This window comes from Trichogramma pretiosum, unplaced genomic scaffold (genome assembly GCF_000599845.2).
Source record: "Trichogramma pretiosum strain Unisexual culture from Peru unplaced genomic scaffold, Tpre_2.0 scaffold5, whole genome shotgun sequence".
In the NCBI taxonomy this organism is placed as follows: Eukaryota; Metazoa; Arthropoda; class Insecta; order Hymenoptera; family Trichogrammatidae; genus Trichogramma; species Trichogramma pretiosum.
The window spans coordinates 2,308,218-2,325,348 of record NW_019641672.1 but is presented as its reverse complement, the minus strand read 5'-3'; the positions used below and the strand labels follow the sequence as shown (position 1 = coordinate 2,325,348).

General features: G+C 38.4%; 1 protein-coding gene across 1 annotated transcript in view; it reads left to right on the top strand.

Moving 5' to 3' along the window:
* Nucleotides 1-8,814: 8,814 nt before the first annotated feature.
* Nucleotides 8,815-17,131, top strand: part of LOC106658509 (zinc finger MYM-type protein 1-like) — a 94,823-nt gene continuing 86,506 nt past the window's right edge. The window contains exons 1-2 of the mRNA XM_014380510.2: nt 8,815-10,122; nt 10,915-11,075. Coding sequence (XP_014235996.2) covers nt 8,815-10,122; nt 10,915-11,075 — 1,469 coding nt within the window. The remainder of the gene's footprint in view (nt 10,123-10,914; nt 11,076-17,131) is intronic.

Below are 17,131 nucleotides of genomic sequence, written 5' to 3'. Positions count from 1 at the left end.
TTTAATTTAAAATAATTTTAATTTAAATTGAGACTAAATTTATTTGCCACGCAATTTTAACTCGAGTTACTTATCAATATTGATCTGTGGGTTCTTAAAATCTACTAGTCAATCCAATCATAATATTTAGTATAATTCTTCTGGGATTTTTGAGTTTGGGTATGCTTTTTTTGGTCAACAGATGGAGCACAAACATATTTTACTACCATAAAAAATTTTCATCTCTATAATTTATATGGCTATTTTTAAAATACAGGTTTGTCTCCTTAATTTGTGGATTGAAAATGGATTGTATGATGTTTCATTTATTGATCGAATTAAATACGAGTGATTTAAACATTTAAATAAACTTAAACTTTTCCATAACTTTAATCAAAAGTCCACAAAACTCAGCCCATAAAGGATACTTTTCTGAAGATTTTGATACCTTTCAGATACTCTCACCTGAATAACTCTGATTTGAACTTTGCGCACAGTGCCGAAAGGCTAAAATAGCAAAAATAAGCTATTTAAGATGTGAAGGCTTATTCTGCAAGTTTTTTCACATTTTTTAGGGCTCAAAGATGTCAAGTTTATGTTGAAAATGTAGATTGACATTAAACTGTGGTTTATATCACAAAAATGACAAAGAGGAGTGAATTGGTGTATGACTCCCCCCAAACTAAGAATGGAGGTACCGTGTTCTACCGAAAATAAGCAATTCCTTATATATATATATTTTTTTGTAAATGTTAGCAACAACTAGGTGTCACCACCTAGTGGCAGGCCGAGCGCGCGTTGAACAGAGGGAATTCGGCGTGGATGAGGCGAATTCCATGGCGCACGAGTCGACTCTCTCTATCATGCGTGCGCCGCGCCTGCCTCACTCTTGTACGAGCCGGCAACGAGTTAATACGCAGCCATTGCAGCTCAACTGATTAGATTTTTCACTCTTAATAATTTCTTCTCTTCATTTACTTCAATCTGAAGTGTTTTATTTTGTTGTTTTGTTCAGAGTGCGCAGTGCACCAAAAGTGTTCATTAGTTTAACAATAAAAAGAAAGTTTATTCTCCTGTGCCTAAAATTGCAAGTGTCTAGTGCTGTGCACAAATTTATTTTGACCACTGCCCATCAACACACAATATTACGACAGTAAAAAAAAAACGCCTTATTTTTGGAATCTGGGCGAATGCGAGGCAGTTGTAGGGCTTATAGGCTAACCAAGAAAGTTGGCCCGACTTTAGGGCCTTCTGAAGGGGCTGCCTGATTGCCATATCCAAAAAAAAAATTTTGGAACATGACTCATATTATTCATAAACTGTTAAAACTTCATCCTCACTATGTCCGTATTCTGCTCTGGTAGATAGACTTGGATATTTACTGCGTCATTTTTGCACCAATCGGTATTCTGATCGCTTTTCTTTGCAAAGCCTTTTTTTTATTCAGTCTAGTTATAATTCTTTTGTAATAATTATAATTATAATAAAAAATATGAATTGAAACTTCTTTTGGTGATGAAGGAAAAATAATCAGTTCTGATTTTATTAATACATTATACAGGGTGCTGCAAAAGTATGGAGACACCTGAAAATTTCGCATAATAAGCGTAGAAAAAAAATCAAAAACCTCATAACCGACGTATTTTTCGACGAGGAATCCAATGGCGACCTTGAATTTGACCTTGAACATAACCTTCAAGCTCCAGCGACCCAAAATCGATTTTTCAAATGGAACCCCCACTTTTTTATTGCAGATTTGAAAAGAGCACAAAATTTTACGTTGAAACATGTATTTTGTTTTTTTTTTTTTTCAAGGTCATTTTGGAGGCGGTACAGTTAGAAAAAAAGCCCTTACTCGAACTTAATTTTAGGTTGAATCGGGGTTTTATTTGCATCTGTAACGCCCTTAAAATGACCTTGAAAAAAAAATACATGTTTCAACGTAACATTTTGTGCTCTTTTCAAATCTGCAATAAAAAATGGGGGTTCCATTTGAAAAATCGATTTTTGGGTCGCTGGAGCTTGAAGGTTATGTTCAAGGTCAAATTCAAGGTCGCCATTGGATTCCTCGTCGAAAAATACGTCGGTTATGAGGTTTTTGATTTTTTTTTCTACACTTATTACACGAAATTTTCAGGTGTCTCCATACTTTTGCCGCACCCTGTATATTATAATGTATTATATTTAGTGGTACTTCGGGCATCAAACTAAATAATGACAAACATTATGTGTTTCTGCAGTTAAATTGAATAAATTCTTCACCTCGATAAGCAGTCGTTTATATAATAATAAGAAAAGTGTAAAGCATGGACTCAATATTATAGCTTACACTGCACATACCTTTAACTAGCTATTACTGTGCATCTAATTGAATGTAATAATTTTCCAAAAGCAGTCTCCACATGCATCGGCTTTTTACATACGTAGCCAATTAAATATTTCATACATGAAATAAACTCTCAGAAGTAAAAGTTGCCCTACTAATCAATGGAAGTTTGTTTTTCTCCGCGAACGCAAAACTACCCTTACTCATATCATTTTTATTTGTGTAACTTCTCACTCGAGGTCAGTTTTCTCATGCAAATATTGTAACGCACAACCTTCATATGTGATTAATAATACATTGAAACGAATCGGAAGAGTTGACTTGGCATAGCAGGTTATAAGTGTGTGTAATATCGAGCTTACACATTCGCAGCGCCATTCGCGTAAATATCATGAATTCAAAATTCGCAACGCAAAAGCATGCAGTAGCAACAATTAACGTAATACACAAAGAGGGTTAATTACTTTTGTAATAATTGACGTATTCAATGGTAATAGGCATAACCAAGCATGTCATCGTTGCGTCTTTACATAAACATTCATTCATACACACTAGTTCGAATATGATATTGCGTCTCACTAACCACAAAGGGTGAAAATCGTAATTCTATAATACAGTAGATGCACCTCAAACCGCATGAGTGTGAGTCGGTAGAGTCACACAAAAAAAATACCAAATGAAAATCCAAAAGTATTTATGCACTGTTCATTAGGTCCAGAGAGATCAATCCCTGCTGACTAAAATCATATGATTTATCATATAAAAAATCTCATGAAAAATTATATGAAATATCACGCCAAAAAATCACAAAATAACAACATTTTAGCTCTATGTTCGCATCAATAGTTTGAAAGATTTTTATATGAATTAGGTGTCATAGAACAATCTGTAGTTAATAATTGTACAATTTTAAAATACCAATAAATGCCTTCTTAGGTGTGCTTTATTCTCTAATTGGTTTTTGGACGATGATTGATGTTAGAACTGACCAATTGTGTTTTTTTTTCTAAATGAAACTTTATGAAGTAATTTTTTCCATTAGTTCTAATTGAAAATGAATAAGGTATATGCCCCTATTTTCCATCATTTCCTTATATTCGATCAATAATTCATATTAACCACTTAATTATACGTAAGAAAATTTTGTTAATAATTGGCTAAATGAATCGAACATCTTCAACATAAATACATTGTTCAAAATCAGATATCTAGCCCGCATAGAAATGCTACATAGAAATAAGCCTGCATGAAAACTTTCCGTGAAATCTTTCAAGAAAGCTTTCCGTAAAATCTTTCAAGAAAGCTTTCCGTAAAATCTTTCAAGAAAGCTTTCCGTAAAATCTTTCAAGAAAGCTTCCCAAGAAAGATTCCAGAAAGTTTCCAGAAAGTTTTTTTTAGCTTCCCAGAAGCATACAGGATAGGCTTTCATGAAATCTTTTCGGAAGTTTCCCGATAGGTTGCAAGAAAGATTTCATAAAATATTTTTTTGAAGGTTTCATCAAAACGTTCGGGAAGCTTCCCTAATCCTTCCCGGGATGCTTCCATGAAACCATTCTAGAAGCATCTATAAAAGCTTGAAGGAAGCTTTACGGAAACTTTCAGGAGACTTTCCAGAAATATTCCATGGAAGCTTCTTGAAAGTTTTCTGAAAGTTTGCTAGGATGGTTTCATAGATTCATAAGTGATCGTTTCATTAAAGCTTTCAGGAAACTTTCTTGGAAGTTTCTATGAAAGTTTTCCGAAAGGTTATTTCGAAAGTTTCAGTGAAACATTCAAAAAGCTTCCTAGATACTTCCGAGCAAGTTTTTATCTTCATAAATCGCCAACAGGTGGCGTATACATAAATTAATCGAACTCACAAGTGGGTAACAGGAAATTTTGATACAAGTACTAGCTCCTTGACTGCTAATTTTTAACTTTCGAAGCCTTCATGAAGATTTTCTAAAGTTCTCTTGACGAATAGTCAGTTATTTGAGGAGATGTTTATCTCCGAACTTTAAGATCAATTAATTTCCTCATTAATCGTAACACATTATAATAAAAGCGAGCATACGTGCTTGAATAATAAGAACAGTGTCAGACTCGGTGCACTCATGAGAGAGAGAGAGAGAGAGAGAGACGACTCTTGCGCCATGTAATTCGCCTCATCCACGCCGCGCTCTCTCTGCTCAACGTGCACTCGGTCTGACACAAGTTGTACAAAACGAAGCTCTTTAGACAATTATATTAATTATTATATGATAATTTTAGTAATTTAATTGAATAACAGAACATTTCGTCGGTTGGGTCTTTGATTGACTTGATTTTCTAACATCTTTATTGTATTATTCTTTGCATCTCTGATTGCGTTCGTAAGGGTTCGGACTGCCTTAACCATCAAGCGCTTTTTTTCGTATGGGGAATAAGTTCTATATTTTTGATACTGCTCAATGAAATCTTTGACCAGAACTAGAAAATACAAAAAAGAGGTTATCGTAAATGATTCGTAAAAAGCGTCGTCGAATGATTTCTCTATTAATTCATTAATAATACGAATTTTGATATCTAGTTTGTCTGTATGTATGCGCCTGCATATTTCTACACTGACGCAGATATATTTTTTTCACTGGAACGTGGAACGTCGTATGTTTATATATTGTGACGGTCGACTCCCCGTGTCCACCGTACACAAGGCGTTCTCACTGCCTGGCCGACTTTGTCGGTATCCGACGCGCCAGACGAGCGACTGCCCGTCGTCCTCCAGCTCTATAAGGGTGGGAAAGAACGCGAAATACTACCTCTGGGTCGTGGGTACGACTCTCCTCCTGGAGGGGACGTCGACAGGTATCGAGCGGGGACTCCTGCAACTGCAACACTGCACCTAGAAAAATACCTGTAAACGAGAAAATTCGCGAGAGAGAGAGGAAGGGAAAACGACGGGTCTTGTAAATAATCAAACCGTGGATTTCAATTGAAACAAATACTCCTTTATTGACGCTACTCTGAACACTCATCCACACATAGCCGAAGCTATCACGCTCTCAATCACACCTGGTCGCGGACGCGAGCTGCGTTGCCGTTTGGAGGGTCGGCGCGAGCGCGGTAATACCAAAAACCTACTCACGATATTCCTCGCTCTCGAGGCTCGCGACCACACGGGTAGACTCCGCGTCGCCGGGGTCCTAGGAGTTGCTGCTGTCTTCCTCACGGTCGTCTGTTGGCCACAGACGTAAACGGGGACGGGCCGGAAGGTCGAACTACGTCGCGTTGGTGTCGGTTTGGTGCGCCGCACGTCTCGCCAGCACACACACTCGAGCACGTGGCCACCAACTCCTCGCTTTCACCAACACGCACCAAAACCAACCTGCACTCACAACTCACTCACTGCACACTCCTCACACACGCTCTACTACAATTACTCCACACAAAACTACTCAACAATCAGAACGACTCAAAAAGGCTCGCAAGTACTCGGCTCTACACGGCTCAACGGTCGAAATACAAGTGTGCGTTCGTCTGCTAATTGGCACGCACCGGCCGCGAGGATCTTCGTGTCGTCTTGCCTATCTCTCGTCTCTGTAGCAGCTCCGACTTCGCTGCGCGGGCCAGGCGAACGTAAACACGGCGATGTTTACGTTCGCGCGCCTTTGCGGTCGCGAGTCGGGCTCTACCTTCGCTCCTTTGTACGCGCGTACCTGCAAAAATACCACGCAATTATTATTGGCGTCGCCAACCTTATCAATCGTCCAACCCTCGCAGCCGACGCGACGACGTTTGCAGTGGCACAACGTCACACCCCCTCCCTTACCCGCGACCTACCACGGTCGCGTCAAGGAAAGGAGTTGTCGCGCAAGCTCGAGGTAAAGCTCAGTGCAATTGCTTACCTTCGCCGCTTACGGCGCTGCCATTGAGCTTGAGAAGCTAGGAGGGTGACTCACCGGTGCAGCGGGGTCGCCTAGCTTCTTCTTCTTACTCTTTTCCTGCGACAAAAAACATACCTGATTATCCACCTGTTCGGGCTCTCCATCGGACGGGGTCGCGGCCGCACGTCTTTTGGAGGGGGGCCCCTCTGACTTACCTGCGTTGGGACGTCTCGGAGGCCTTACGGCTGCCCGCATGACTTCCTCTCGGACCTCCCGACTCACATCGCCTAGATTTGCGGCCAGCTGGTTGAGCGGGCAGTGCGAGGACTTGTACGGCGGGGGGCATTGCGGCGTTCGGCTGTACGGCGACGGCCTGTGCCACGAGGGCCCTTTCCTCGACGTGAGGTGGGGGTTCGATGGCAGGGCCTGCCGCGGTGGTGACGATGGCCGGATCGAAGCCGGGGTCCGTGAGGGCCCAGCGGACGAGGTAGCTGAAACTTACAACTTGTCAACACGGCGTGTTGACGTCTCGGCGGCCGCAGTTCCAGCAGTAGACGTGCTCGGGTGTTTGCTGGCACGCTCGCCATCCATGAGCCGTACTCCAGCAGATGAAGCAGCCGCCTTTCAGTGGCTCCACCCGAGCGTCACGCGGCATGTGTCGTCCGTCGAACACGGCGCCTCGTCGTTTCGGCTCGGTTTCTCGGAGGGAAGCCTGGTATTCCACCTCCCACCAAGGTTCTCCTCCCTTGTCTTCGTACCGAGCCGGTGCGACTTGTCGTGGCGGTGGCGTGGCTGTGCGAGCCGGCTGGCCAGCCTTAGATTTGGTGCCCTGCCTGGCCAGGTCGAGCCGCATGGTCCAGTATATTTCCTGTTGGGCGGCGACGCGACGGGCGGCGGCCACGGCCCGCTCGTGGCGTTCCTGTTCCAGGCGTTCGCGCTGGCGAGCTTCCTCGGCGGCTCGGGCCTGGTCGCTTCTCCGCTGCTCCTCGTCCGGGCGCTCGTGAGGACGGACCTCCGCAGTGACGTGGGCGCGTTCCTGCGGTTGCCGTTCTTCGGCACGTTGCTTGCGCAGAGGTGCCTCTTCGGTGGTTTCAGCGCGTCCATACCGATAAATCCGTGTTCCACTGGACAAAATATATCCACGCACAGGGTACGTGTGTCCGCTTTTACATGTAAAAAATGATTTGGCAATTGCATTTCAATTAAATTTCAAAGTATATAAATCAATATGCAAAAAATATAAGCTTTATTGTCAAAGTTGAACTAATCTAGGTGGTGCTAGAGAGCGTGGATTTCTCCCAGGAAACTGGTAATATCTTCTATTTAATTTTAGAGCAATATTATCTAATTCTTCTCCCCATATTTTATAGGCTACTTCCCTAGCAAATATAGTTAGTTTTTTTCTCAAAATCAGTGTCCACGATTGAATTTGCCCTCTGCCACATCCAAGATAAACCTATAAGTGCCAATCATGAGAAATCAATGTTCAAAATTAAAATGTAAATTTGAGAACGTACCATATCGTTATTTACAGAGTATCTAACTGGCTCCGGTTAATCTGTTATTCGAAATGAAAATTATTTCATTAGAGATTTTTCGTGGCGATATATAATATATCTAAAACAGTAAAAAAATTCAAATTATACCTCGATTATCTCTTCTTAAATACCCCAGCCTATCACATTTTTTGTAATAATTTTGACAGAAGGCTTCGACCAAATAAAACGGATTAAACAAATCAACCATAATGAGATCATCTGGTAAGTGAATTTTATAGAAATGTCAAGGCTTGTCAAGGCTGCAACAGCCGACTAGAGCAGTAACTCAATGTACTTTTCCTAGTTGACGTGTTTCACGCAGTACCTTGCGTCGTGCTTGGGAGTTTCCACTTCGTCTTCAAAAATTGATGCAATCCTTATCGGTCCTTAAACTGTAATCCAATCTTGCAGCTCGCATGAATGTAGAAATACCATAATATTTAAATTTTCTGGATCTAAATGACTGCAGATTCGAGTTTTAATTAATCCTGCTTGAGAAAAAATCCTTTCTGATGGTAATGAAGTTGCCAAACCAGCAACTTTTTTTGTTGCTATTGGAGTGGTGGAATTAGGTTTAAGCAGGTATGCAATAATGTGAGAAAAAGAGGCAATTTATGTTGAACGTAATTGTATTTATTTAATAAACTCTTGAGCCCGAGACTCGATGTATTAAGAAAAACTTTATTGAAAATAACTCGAAAGATAACTTTAGAACGATAGGACTCGATGCGTCTCTACTGGGCCAAGGGATATCTAGTAGTGAGAGTAGTGGAGTCAACGACTTTAGAGTCGTCGCAGACTGCGCGCGGCTGCTTCGGCTGAAAGACCGCGCGCGTGAAAATTCGGCTTAAAGACCGCGGTCTCTGCGAGTATGCGATCTTTTTTCGCGGAGGCGCGGAATACTTAGAATATTATACACTCGCGTGCAACATCATTGGCCAAAATATGATATGCTTAATGTTTACATTTTGCTCACTCGTTTCGATACAGTGACACGATTGAACACTAGTCAGTGTGCAGCGACTTTTGCAGCAGCACAGATCGCTAATAAATAAGCTATTCTTATGCAGAATTGGTGTCAAAATAATTTTTATTATTATAGTGGGATATTACTTATAACATTTATAAAATGAGTGTCAGAAAAAAATCGAGTGGATGTGAATATGGAAAAATAGCTGCAAGAAAAGAAGAGAAGTATAAAGAAATAATCGCTAAAACACCGAAAATAGACAAACTGTTTAAAACTAACACTCACAAGAACGATAATAACGAAGATGATTCTAACAATGGTGCCAGCAGTATGTTGCAGTGTAAAAATATTTGTGACGAAGCAATGGAGATAGAAGAAATTCGATCAATTGACGACACAGACAAGGTGCTGCACGATCAGCATATAATTCGTGAACCATGTGATTCAGTCAGTGTGAGTAGTGATCCGGTTCTGTGGGTAATAAATGACGCAACCATAGATCATATCGTGACAAATGGTTTTACTCAAAATATGAATAGTGATTTTAAAAAAAGTAAGCGCGAGTATGCAACAGGGCCACGTTATTTTTCGAAAGCTGATTTCGAAACAACTCTACCCAACGGCGAAAATGTGCATCGTAAGTGGCTAATATACTCAGAAAGTACTGGGAAAGTATTTTGTGGGCCGTGTGTGCTGCTTGATAGAACATCAACTCAATTTGGATCACAGAAACAAGGTTTCGACGACTGGAAAAATAAAGTGAGAATTGGTCAGCACGAAAATAGTCAGTCTCATAAAAATGCCTTAATAGCTATGAAACTACGAGGAAATAAAACGAATCGAGTTGACGCAAAATTATTGGAGAAAATCGAAGACGAAAGTACTTATTGGCGTAGTGTACTTCAGAGAATCGTGAATGTGATTAAAGCTCTTTCATCTCGAGGCCTATCACTCAGAGGTCATGTAGAGCAATTTGGAAATCCTCATAATGGGAACTACATGATGTCCCTCGAATTAATTGCGATATACGATGATTTTTTAGCTACGCACATTTCTGAATATGGAAATCCGGGTAAAGGAGGCACGAGATATCTATCCTCGACCATATGTGACGAATTTGTACAAATTATTGCTGATGAAGTTTCAAAAACTATAGTTACAGAAGTTAAGGCTTCAAAATATTATTCGATAATTGTTGATTTTACACCAGATTTGTCACACGTAGATCAACTCACATTTATTTTGCGATATGTGGATTCAAGTGGCTCCCCAGTAGAAAGATTTTTGACATTTTTACCTAATGTTGGTCATAAAGGCATAGATGTAGCAAATGCTATTATGAAAACATTAGAGGAACTACAAATTGATATCAAAAATTGTCGTGGTCAATCTTATGATCACGCTGCGAATATGTCTGGAATAAACAAAGGCGGTCAAGCGGAAATAAGAAAAAAGTGTCCTCACGCTGTATATATACCTTGTTCAGCGCATTCTTTAAATTTAGTTGGCATTTGTGCGGCAGAAATTTGCGAAGAAAGTTGTCTATTTTTTAATTTATTCCAAGAACTCAAGAACATTTTTAATTTATCAACTCACCGATCTGAAATATTAAAAAATGAATGTGATCTATACAAGAAAAATCTAGAAATAAATAATTTGAATACAAGAAGAATTAAAACAATTAAAACATTATCTGGAACAAGATGGTCTGCTCGACATGATTTGTGTGAAAGTTTACTTTTTTTGTGGAAGCCAATAAATCAAGCTTTAATCAAAATTTCAAATGATTCTACTCAAAAACCTATTGTGAAATTGCAAGCTGAAGGTATTTTAAAGCAATTACGAACACTTGAAACTGCTTTATTTTCGTGCGTATGGGAATTTTTGTTGCAACGAATTAATGGTGTGAGTAAAAAATTACAAGATCCAAATATAGACATTTCATCTGTAGTCATGTTATAAGATGGTTTGATTCAATTGTTAAATGATATAAGGAGTGAAGAGTCATTTAATAATTTTGAAAATCAAGCTCTATTAATAAGTGAAAACAAAGAATACGATAAAGACTTAAAAAGAATAAAAAAACAAAAAATTCATTTCGATGATTCAGCTACTAAAGCACATTCGTTTACATCTCGAGATCACTTTAGGATTAACATTTACTATTGCATTTTGGACAGTTTGATTGTTGAATTGACAGGTCGCCGTACGTCATATGCAGAATTGGCCTCAAAATTTGAATTTTTGGTAAAATTACAGCAAATAAACAATGATGAGATTCAAGTAAAAGCTAATCATTTAATAGAAAATTATCCTGACGATTTAGATTTAAATTTTGTGAAGGAATGCATTCATTTAAAAGCACAATGTAGTGCTAATGAAATATCTAAACAAAAATTTACACCGACCGAGCTGTTAAAGTAGATCAAAAATAATAAATTAGATTCAATATATCCCAATGTGGAAATCGCTTTACGTATATACGTTTGATATCGAATGCGAAATGAAATTTGAAAATAGTACATTTTTTTTGGGGCACTTTTGTGTTTTAGACGCCGAAAAGTCATCTTTTTACGCAAATACGGCTTATTACTCTATTTCCAAGTCGTTAAAAAAGTATCAAAACTCATCTGACAAATTTAACTGACTACTGCATTCGATAGAAAATTTCCTCAGCTTTCCGATGGTACTATTCGATTTTCCGAAATGTCCAATTTTTACCTCGAAAATCGCCATCAAACATTGAGGGCTATGTATGTCGAAAAATTCAGTACGGAAAAAGTGAAATTTTTGTATAACTGTTGATTTTTCCTTGTGAAAATGAGATTTTTCGGAAAATCTAACTGCACCATGAGAAAGCTAAGGAAATTTCCTATCGAAAGCATATCTTCATTTATTTTTTGAGCCGAATTACAATCCTATACAAGCGTATTTTGACTGCCCTGTTCTCCGTTTTCAGTTTTCAGAGCGGTCTTGAGGTTTTTAGCGTTGCACGGCTCGCTACAATCGAAATTCGCTAGTAATTCGGCTCAAAAAATAAATGAAGATATGCTTTCGATAGGAAATTTCCTTAGCTTTCTCATGGTGCAGTTAGATTTTCCGAAAAAAATCTTTTTCACAAGGAAAAATCAACAATTATACAAAAATTTCACTTTTTTCGTACTGAATTTTTCGACATACATAGCCCTCAATGTTTGATGGCCATTTTCGCAGCGAAAATTGGATATTTCGGAAAATCGAATAGTATCATCGGAAAGCTGAGGAAATTTCCTATCGAATACAGTGGTCAGTTAAAAATTTTAGATGAGTTTTGATACTTTTTCAACGACTCGGAAATCGAGTAATAAGTCGTATTTGCGTGAAAAGATGACTTTTCGGCGTCTAAAACACAAAAGTGCCCCAAAAAAAATTAACTATTTTCAAATTTCATGTTCACGCGTTTTTTTTCACTCCTGGAGGTCCTATGAACAATTTGCGGGGGTCCGGGCCGCTGGGCACGCAAAAAAAAATTTTACCTTTTTTTGTTAACGAAACGGAATTTTATTTTGAGATTTGACCATATACACGAATTTACACTTACGTATACTTATGTTGTATTGATTTTAATGATTTGCGAACATTCATTTTTTTATCGATGCTATTATTATTAATTAATGAGTGTTTCAATTATTTACTTTTATTGATCTATATTATATCTTTTCAACGTCGACACAATTAATAATTTAATATGGTGTATATTATATGCTTGTGATGTGTACTGTTTTATGAAAAATTTTCGTATTCTGATTACAAAAACACTCAACGTAAAATGTGCATATTCGAAGTGACTATTCAGTGTAATAGGTACACAATATTTTTTATTTTCGTATACAAAAACTACAATTTTTGACAGAAAACAGGGGCTATCTAGGGTTATTCGAAGTTTTTTTACAAATTTTAGAATTTTTCATATGAACATAAATAATATCGTGTTTTGATTACCTTTGGATAGCTAACCCGAAAGAAAAAAAAGAGCTCTTATAAATTAAAATATCATTACTATAATTTAAAATAACCATTTGATTGATCGAACATTATGGATTGATCGAAAGTTGTTTGATCGATCCTTACAAAAACTCTCAACACTTGATGACTTGCTAAATCTTCAGTTCCAAATCAACAACTTTACCAAGCAAATTAATCCTTTTTTCTCTTTGAATTATAATATTAACAATAGCAACGAGACGATTCTGGCATTCAGCCAATATATGTATGCACGGAAATGGTTAAAAGGAATCTGCGTTGCATAAGTCCATTGTATAGGAGCCCCGAATTCACATTATTTGCGCGAAAGCACCAGGCTAGAGCATTCACCGTCACAGAGCAGCATCGACCCGGCGTATGTATGTATAGCAGTAATGAGTCCGTCAACCCCGTAACGTCGTTTGCTGGCGTTCTTGCACTTAGGTTGAATCTCAGGCTTCTCTATGTGTGTACCCCCTTCGCAGATTAGATGCGCTTGGCCGACACAATTTCCTACTCACACACGATACATACGTGCATATATACGTGTATACACAAGGATCGCTTTGTCCAATGCAAATTCATATCCATATCCGGCTTGCGAATCGCTCGCGCACCAGTTTCGATCCCGTGTGCATGGCGATTGAAGCGTGGACTTCTGTCCGTGCCCCGTTTATGCGCTTGTGTGGGAGAGTCTAGGGAGGATTCATAACGTCATCTTGACTTAAGCGTCAAAACGCCGTACACATGCGATGCGTTTGACTTTCTTCTTGAAACGTGCTTATGCATATCTCATCGTCTGGCTATGCAAAGTCGACAGCGATTCTCCCATTTTACACTATACCACTGCATTATAATACTCGCTTATTTTAAAAGAATATCTTTTAAAGCATCTTGTTCTCAATATTTTGGAAAAACTCGACGTTTTGTTCGTGATTCCAACTGAAAACGTTTATTTGAGAGTAAATGGCACAAGTTTGTACATTTCAAATACTGATGAAGGTGAAGTTTAATCCAAGTAAAACTATGTTAAAATTTCGAAATTGATCACCCAATAGTGAATAAGAATAAATTGCAAATTTTTTAGTTGACCGCAGGCTTATGCCAGTATGTTGAACGGAATTTCGTTCAAGTTTATGAGGATAATCCTAGAAACTTTTCTCTCGATATATATACGAATTCACTTGTTGCGTAATAGTTATAAAGTCTATCTTTGCACTTGAAGGCGCTTCAAGTTGAGCTAACTTTGCCATGCAGTTAGAAACTAATTAAAAAAGGTTTGTTTCTCAAAGCCCGCACAAAATTTGTATGATGACTCAGTTTGAGATTATAATTTATTTCATTATGAGTACGAGGGCGAACATTTTAGAGACGTAATCCAATTGTTGTGAGTTGCTTTATTCTTTGTCGGTGCATTCTATTTTTGCGATGGATTTGATTTTTTAATTGAAATTCATTCACTGATCAGCTTCTCTAATATAATTTTAACTACGGTAATAAATAATTAGGATACTACTAGAAAATAATAGAATTACAATTAATATATGTATCTGGGAGAGCTTCGACAATTTTTTTATCAATGCCAATGCTCCTGCATTCATTGAAATTTCAATATCCCTTTGATCTGATTGACGTAATGATGGTGGACTACTATCAGGCGCACATGTTAATGAAATTACAGCGAACCTTCTTAGTACAATATAATTTTAAAATTCAGACCCACAAACATTGCGACGGCGCAAAAAACTGCATTGATCAACCACACAGCTACACAATATAGAACTATCCGAGAGTGAAATATTTAAAAGACTCGTTTTTGCTTCATCATTGTGTAGTCACACTTAGCGTCTGGTGTACTTTAGAGTAGTTTACTAATACAGCTCGGACGGTTAGTTGCTGTGTATAGCTGCGTGAGAGCAAAAAAACATTGCCGAAGGACAATGTTGAAATTAGTTTGTTCTATGTACGTGGATCAGCAAGGATATATACATGTATTTGACTTCGCTTCGCTCAGCATAATAACTGCTAAATCAACCAATGTTTACCTCTTGCCATACAAACTATCTATAAGGCTGATGGTAGCGCGAGTAATAAACTTTTGTCTACTGAGTACATGGTATAGTTCAGGAACATCGTGATAAAAAGTTAGATCGAAAAATCTCATCCAACTAGAAGCACTAGAAAAGTGACTGTTTTATACATACGTCTTGTGCATTGTCTTTATTACCTGTGATGTGTTATTGTATTAGGCATGTCAGGAAATAATAATACACTTTAATGGCGACATTATCGTTGTAATGCACTATCATGATGATTATTAAGTACATACACATTACGAAAAATGCGAGAAGCCAGATGACATACGTAGCTTCGCGCGAGAAATGATAATTTCTTGGAAGACCGATTATGAAAATGTGTAACTCTCGGCAACTCGGCACGCTGTATAAATGCACACAGATATACGATGCAACGACTGTATTATATTCAGACGTAAAGTTAATTGGAATTTGCGGTAAACGCATTAGTTAAAGCCTGGTAATTAGCCTTATTCAGTGCACTTGTAAACCTTTTTTTTCAATTCGACTCGTTGCCAGTGCAAGAGCGAGGATACTTTTTACGATCGTTGAAAAAAAAGCAATTGCCACTGCGTACGTGACGCTGGATACGCACTGATCGATAAATTACAGGTTATTATTTTTGAGCTATGAAACTAATGTTACTACGCATAATTCGATAATTTATGCATTTTGAACAATCGTAAACGCGTGACTGTTTATCGACCATCCTTTAGTTTTCCGAGCCCTTTTCAATATTATTATAGCTAAGTTAATATCCTATGAAAAACTATTTTTGAGTTTCAATCATTCAAGGTTATTTCATGAAAGTTTTCAATGTTAAATTATTGAGGAAACTAGTGTAATAATAAGATAAGGTTTAAGCATGATATGAATCTTGAGACAAATGCAACTAACTGCCATACAAACCGCAACTAGTGTAGAGCTGGTGCAACGAGAAGTCTATTTCTTGCTACACTTGCAAGCAAGCAGGAGTACAGATGCACCCCTAGGTATCCACTGAGGCGTCCTGAATAGCCAGGTCTACTCTCTCCAATACATCCACTCAAGAGATATTGGCAATTTTGCGCCATTCCTCTCTCGTTCTCTCTATATGCGCTCTCTGAACCACTGAAATAAGCAAAGCGCAGCAGCACAGCCACATGCTCGTGACACTATCTAATGGGCAATATTCATCGATTCGAACGCCTGCCTAACTCTCTATGTTCGCGCGTGCACGTGCATGCGTGTGTATATGTGTGTGTGTGTATGCAGCCACGTCGTCGCTATTCTCTTTGAAGCTCGCAGAATGCAAACTACTACACATTGCTCGTAGTGTAGCTTATACACATATAATGTATGTAAAGGTATGGGATACGGCACTATAACTCGCCTGTGCGATAGCAATTTAACGTGCGGGCACGTGGGAGAAATCGGGACGAAATATTAGCTATATAGGATAATGCACTACTCTCTTCTCTCTCTCTCTCAATCTCTCTCTCTTCTATTATCGAGATTAGCATATAACTATGGTCATCCCAACTGAGAGAAGGTTCGTTTACTTATTGCAACTAGTTCCGACATTACGAATAGTAGAATAGCATAGGAAACATTGTTGCTTATCGCATAATCCTGTGACAAGCTGCACTGGCCCGACAAACTTTGACAGCTGCCAATGCAACACTGACAACCCGCTAAAGTCAATAAGCTATGGCACATTGTTTATTTGCCATTTACTGACCCTGCATACAATGGAAACGAAACATATACTTGTTTACATTTGATCATAAGAGCCATCCTACCAAGTATAGTACATTTTTAAACGTGGGTGTAAATCTTAAATAAATTTATCCTCACTTTTGCGATGTTATAAAAATTAAAATTCCAACACAGAAATGAGTCCTTCGCAGTACTTGAAAAAATTAACTCAAATTTATATTAAAAACCAAGAAAAAAGAATTATAATATTCGTCCAATTGATTTTCAAGCTATTGATCGTGAAAATACTTCACAAAGAAAGTTAAAAACTCGTTTCTCAAGGAAAAAGATAGCAGCAATCCATTAAAAACCACCGTCATCCTTATTATGCGAATCAAAAGTCGCGAAACCAAAGACGTACAGGATAGTATTATACACTCTTTCCGTATGTCTTCGTCTTTTCCGTATTCTCTTTCTTCTTTCTCAACGGAATATACACATAGTAGTATTACTTTCTGATAATAGAGGTTCTTGAAGGCTTTAAAGGAATTGCATTGACTCTTGCTGAATTATTGTCATTACCATCCATTTTATACAGATCTGAAGAAAAAAAAAGTTGTCGAACGTGAATGAACATGCGACTCTACTAAGGAGAGAAGAAAAGAAGTGAGTCGCGCACGCAATACGCTCTATCGTCGCGATCGCGTATTCTAATGGGATTA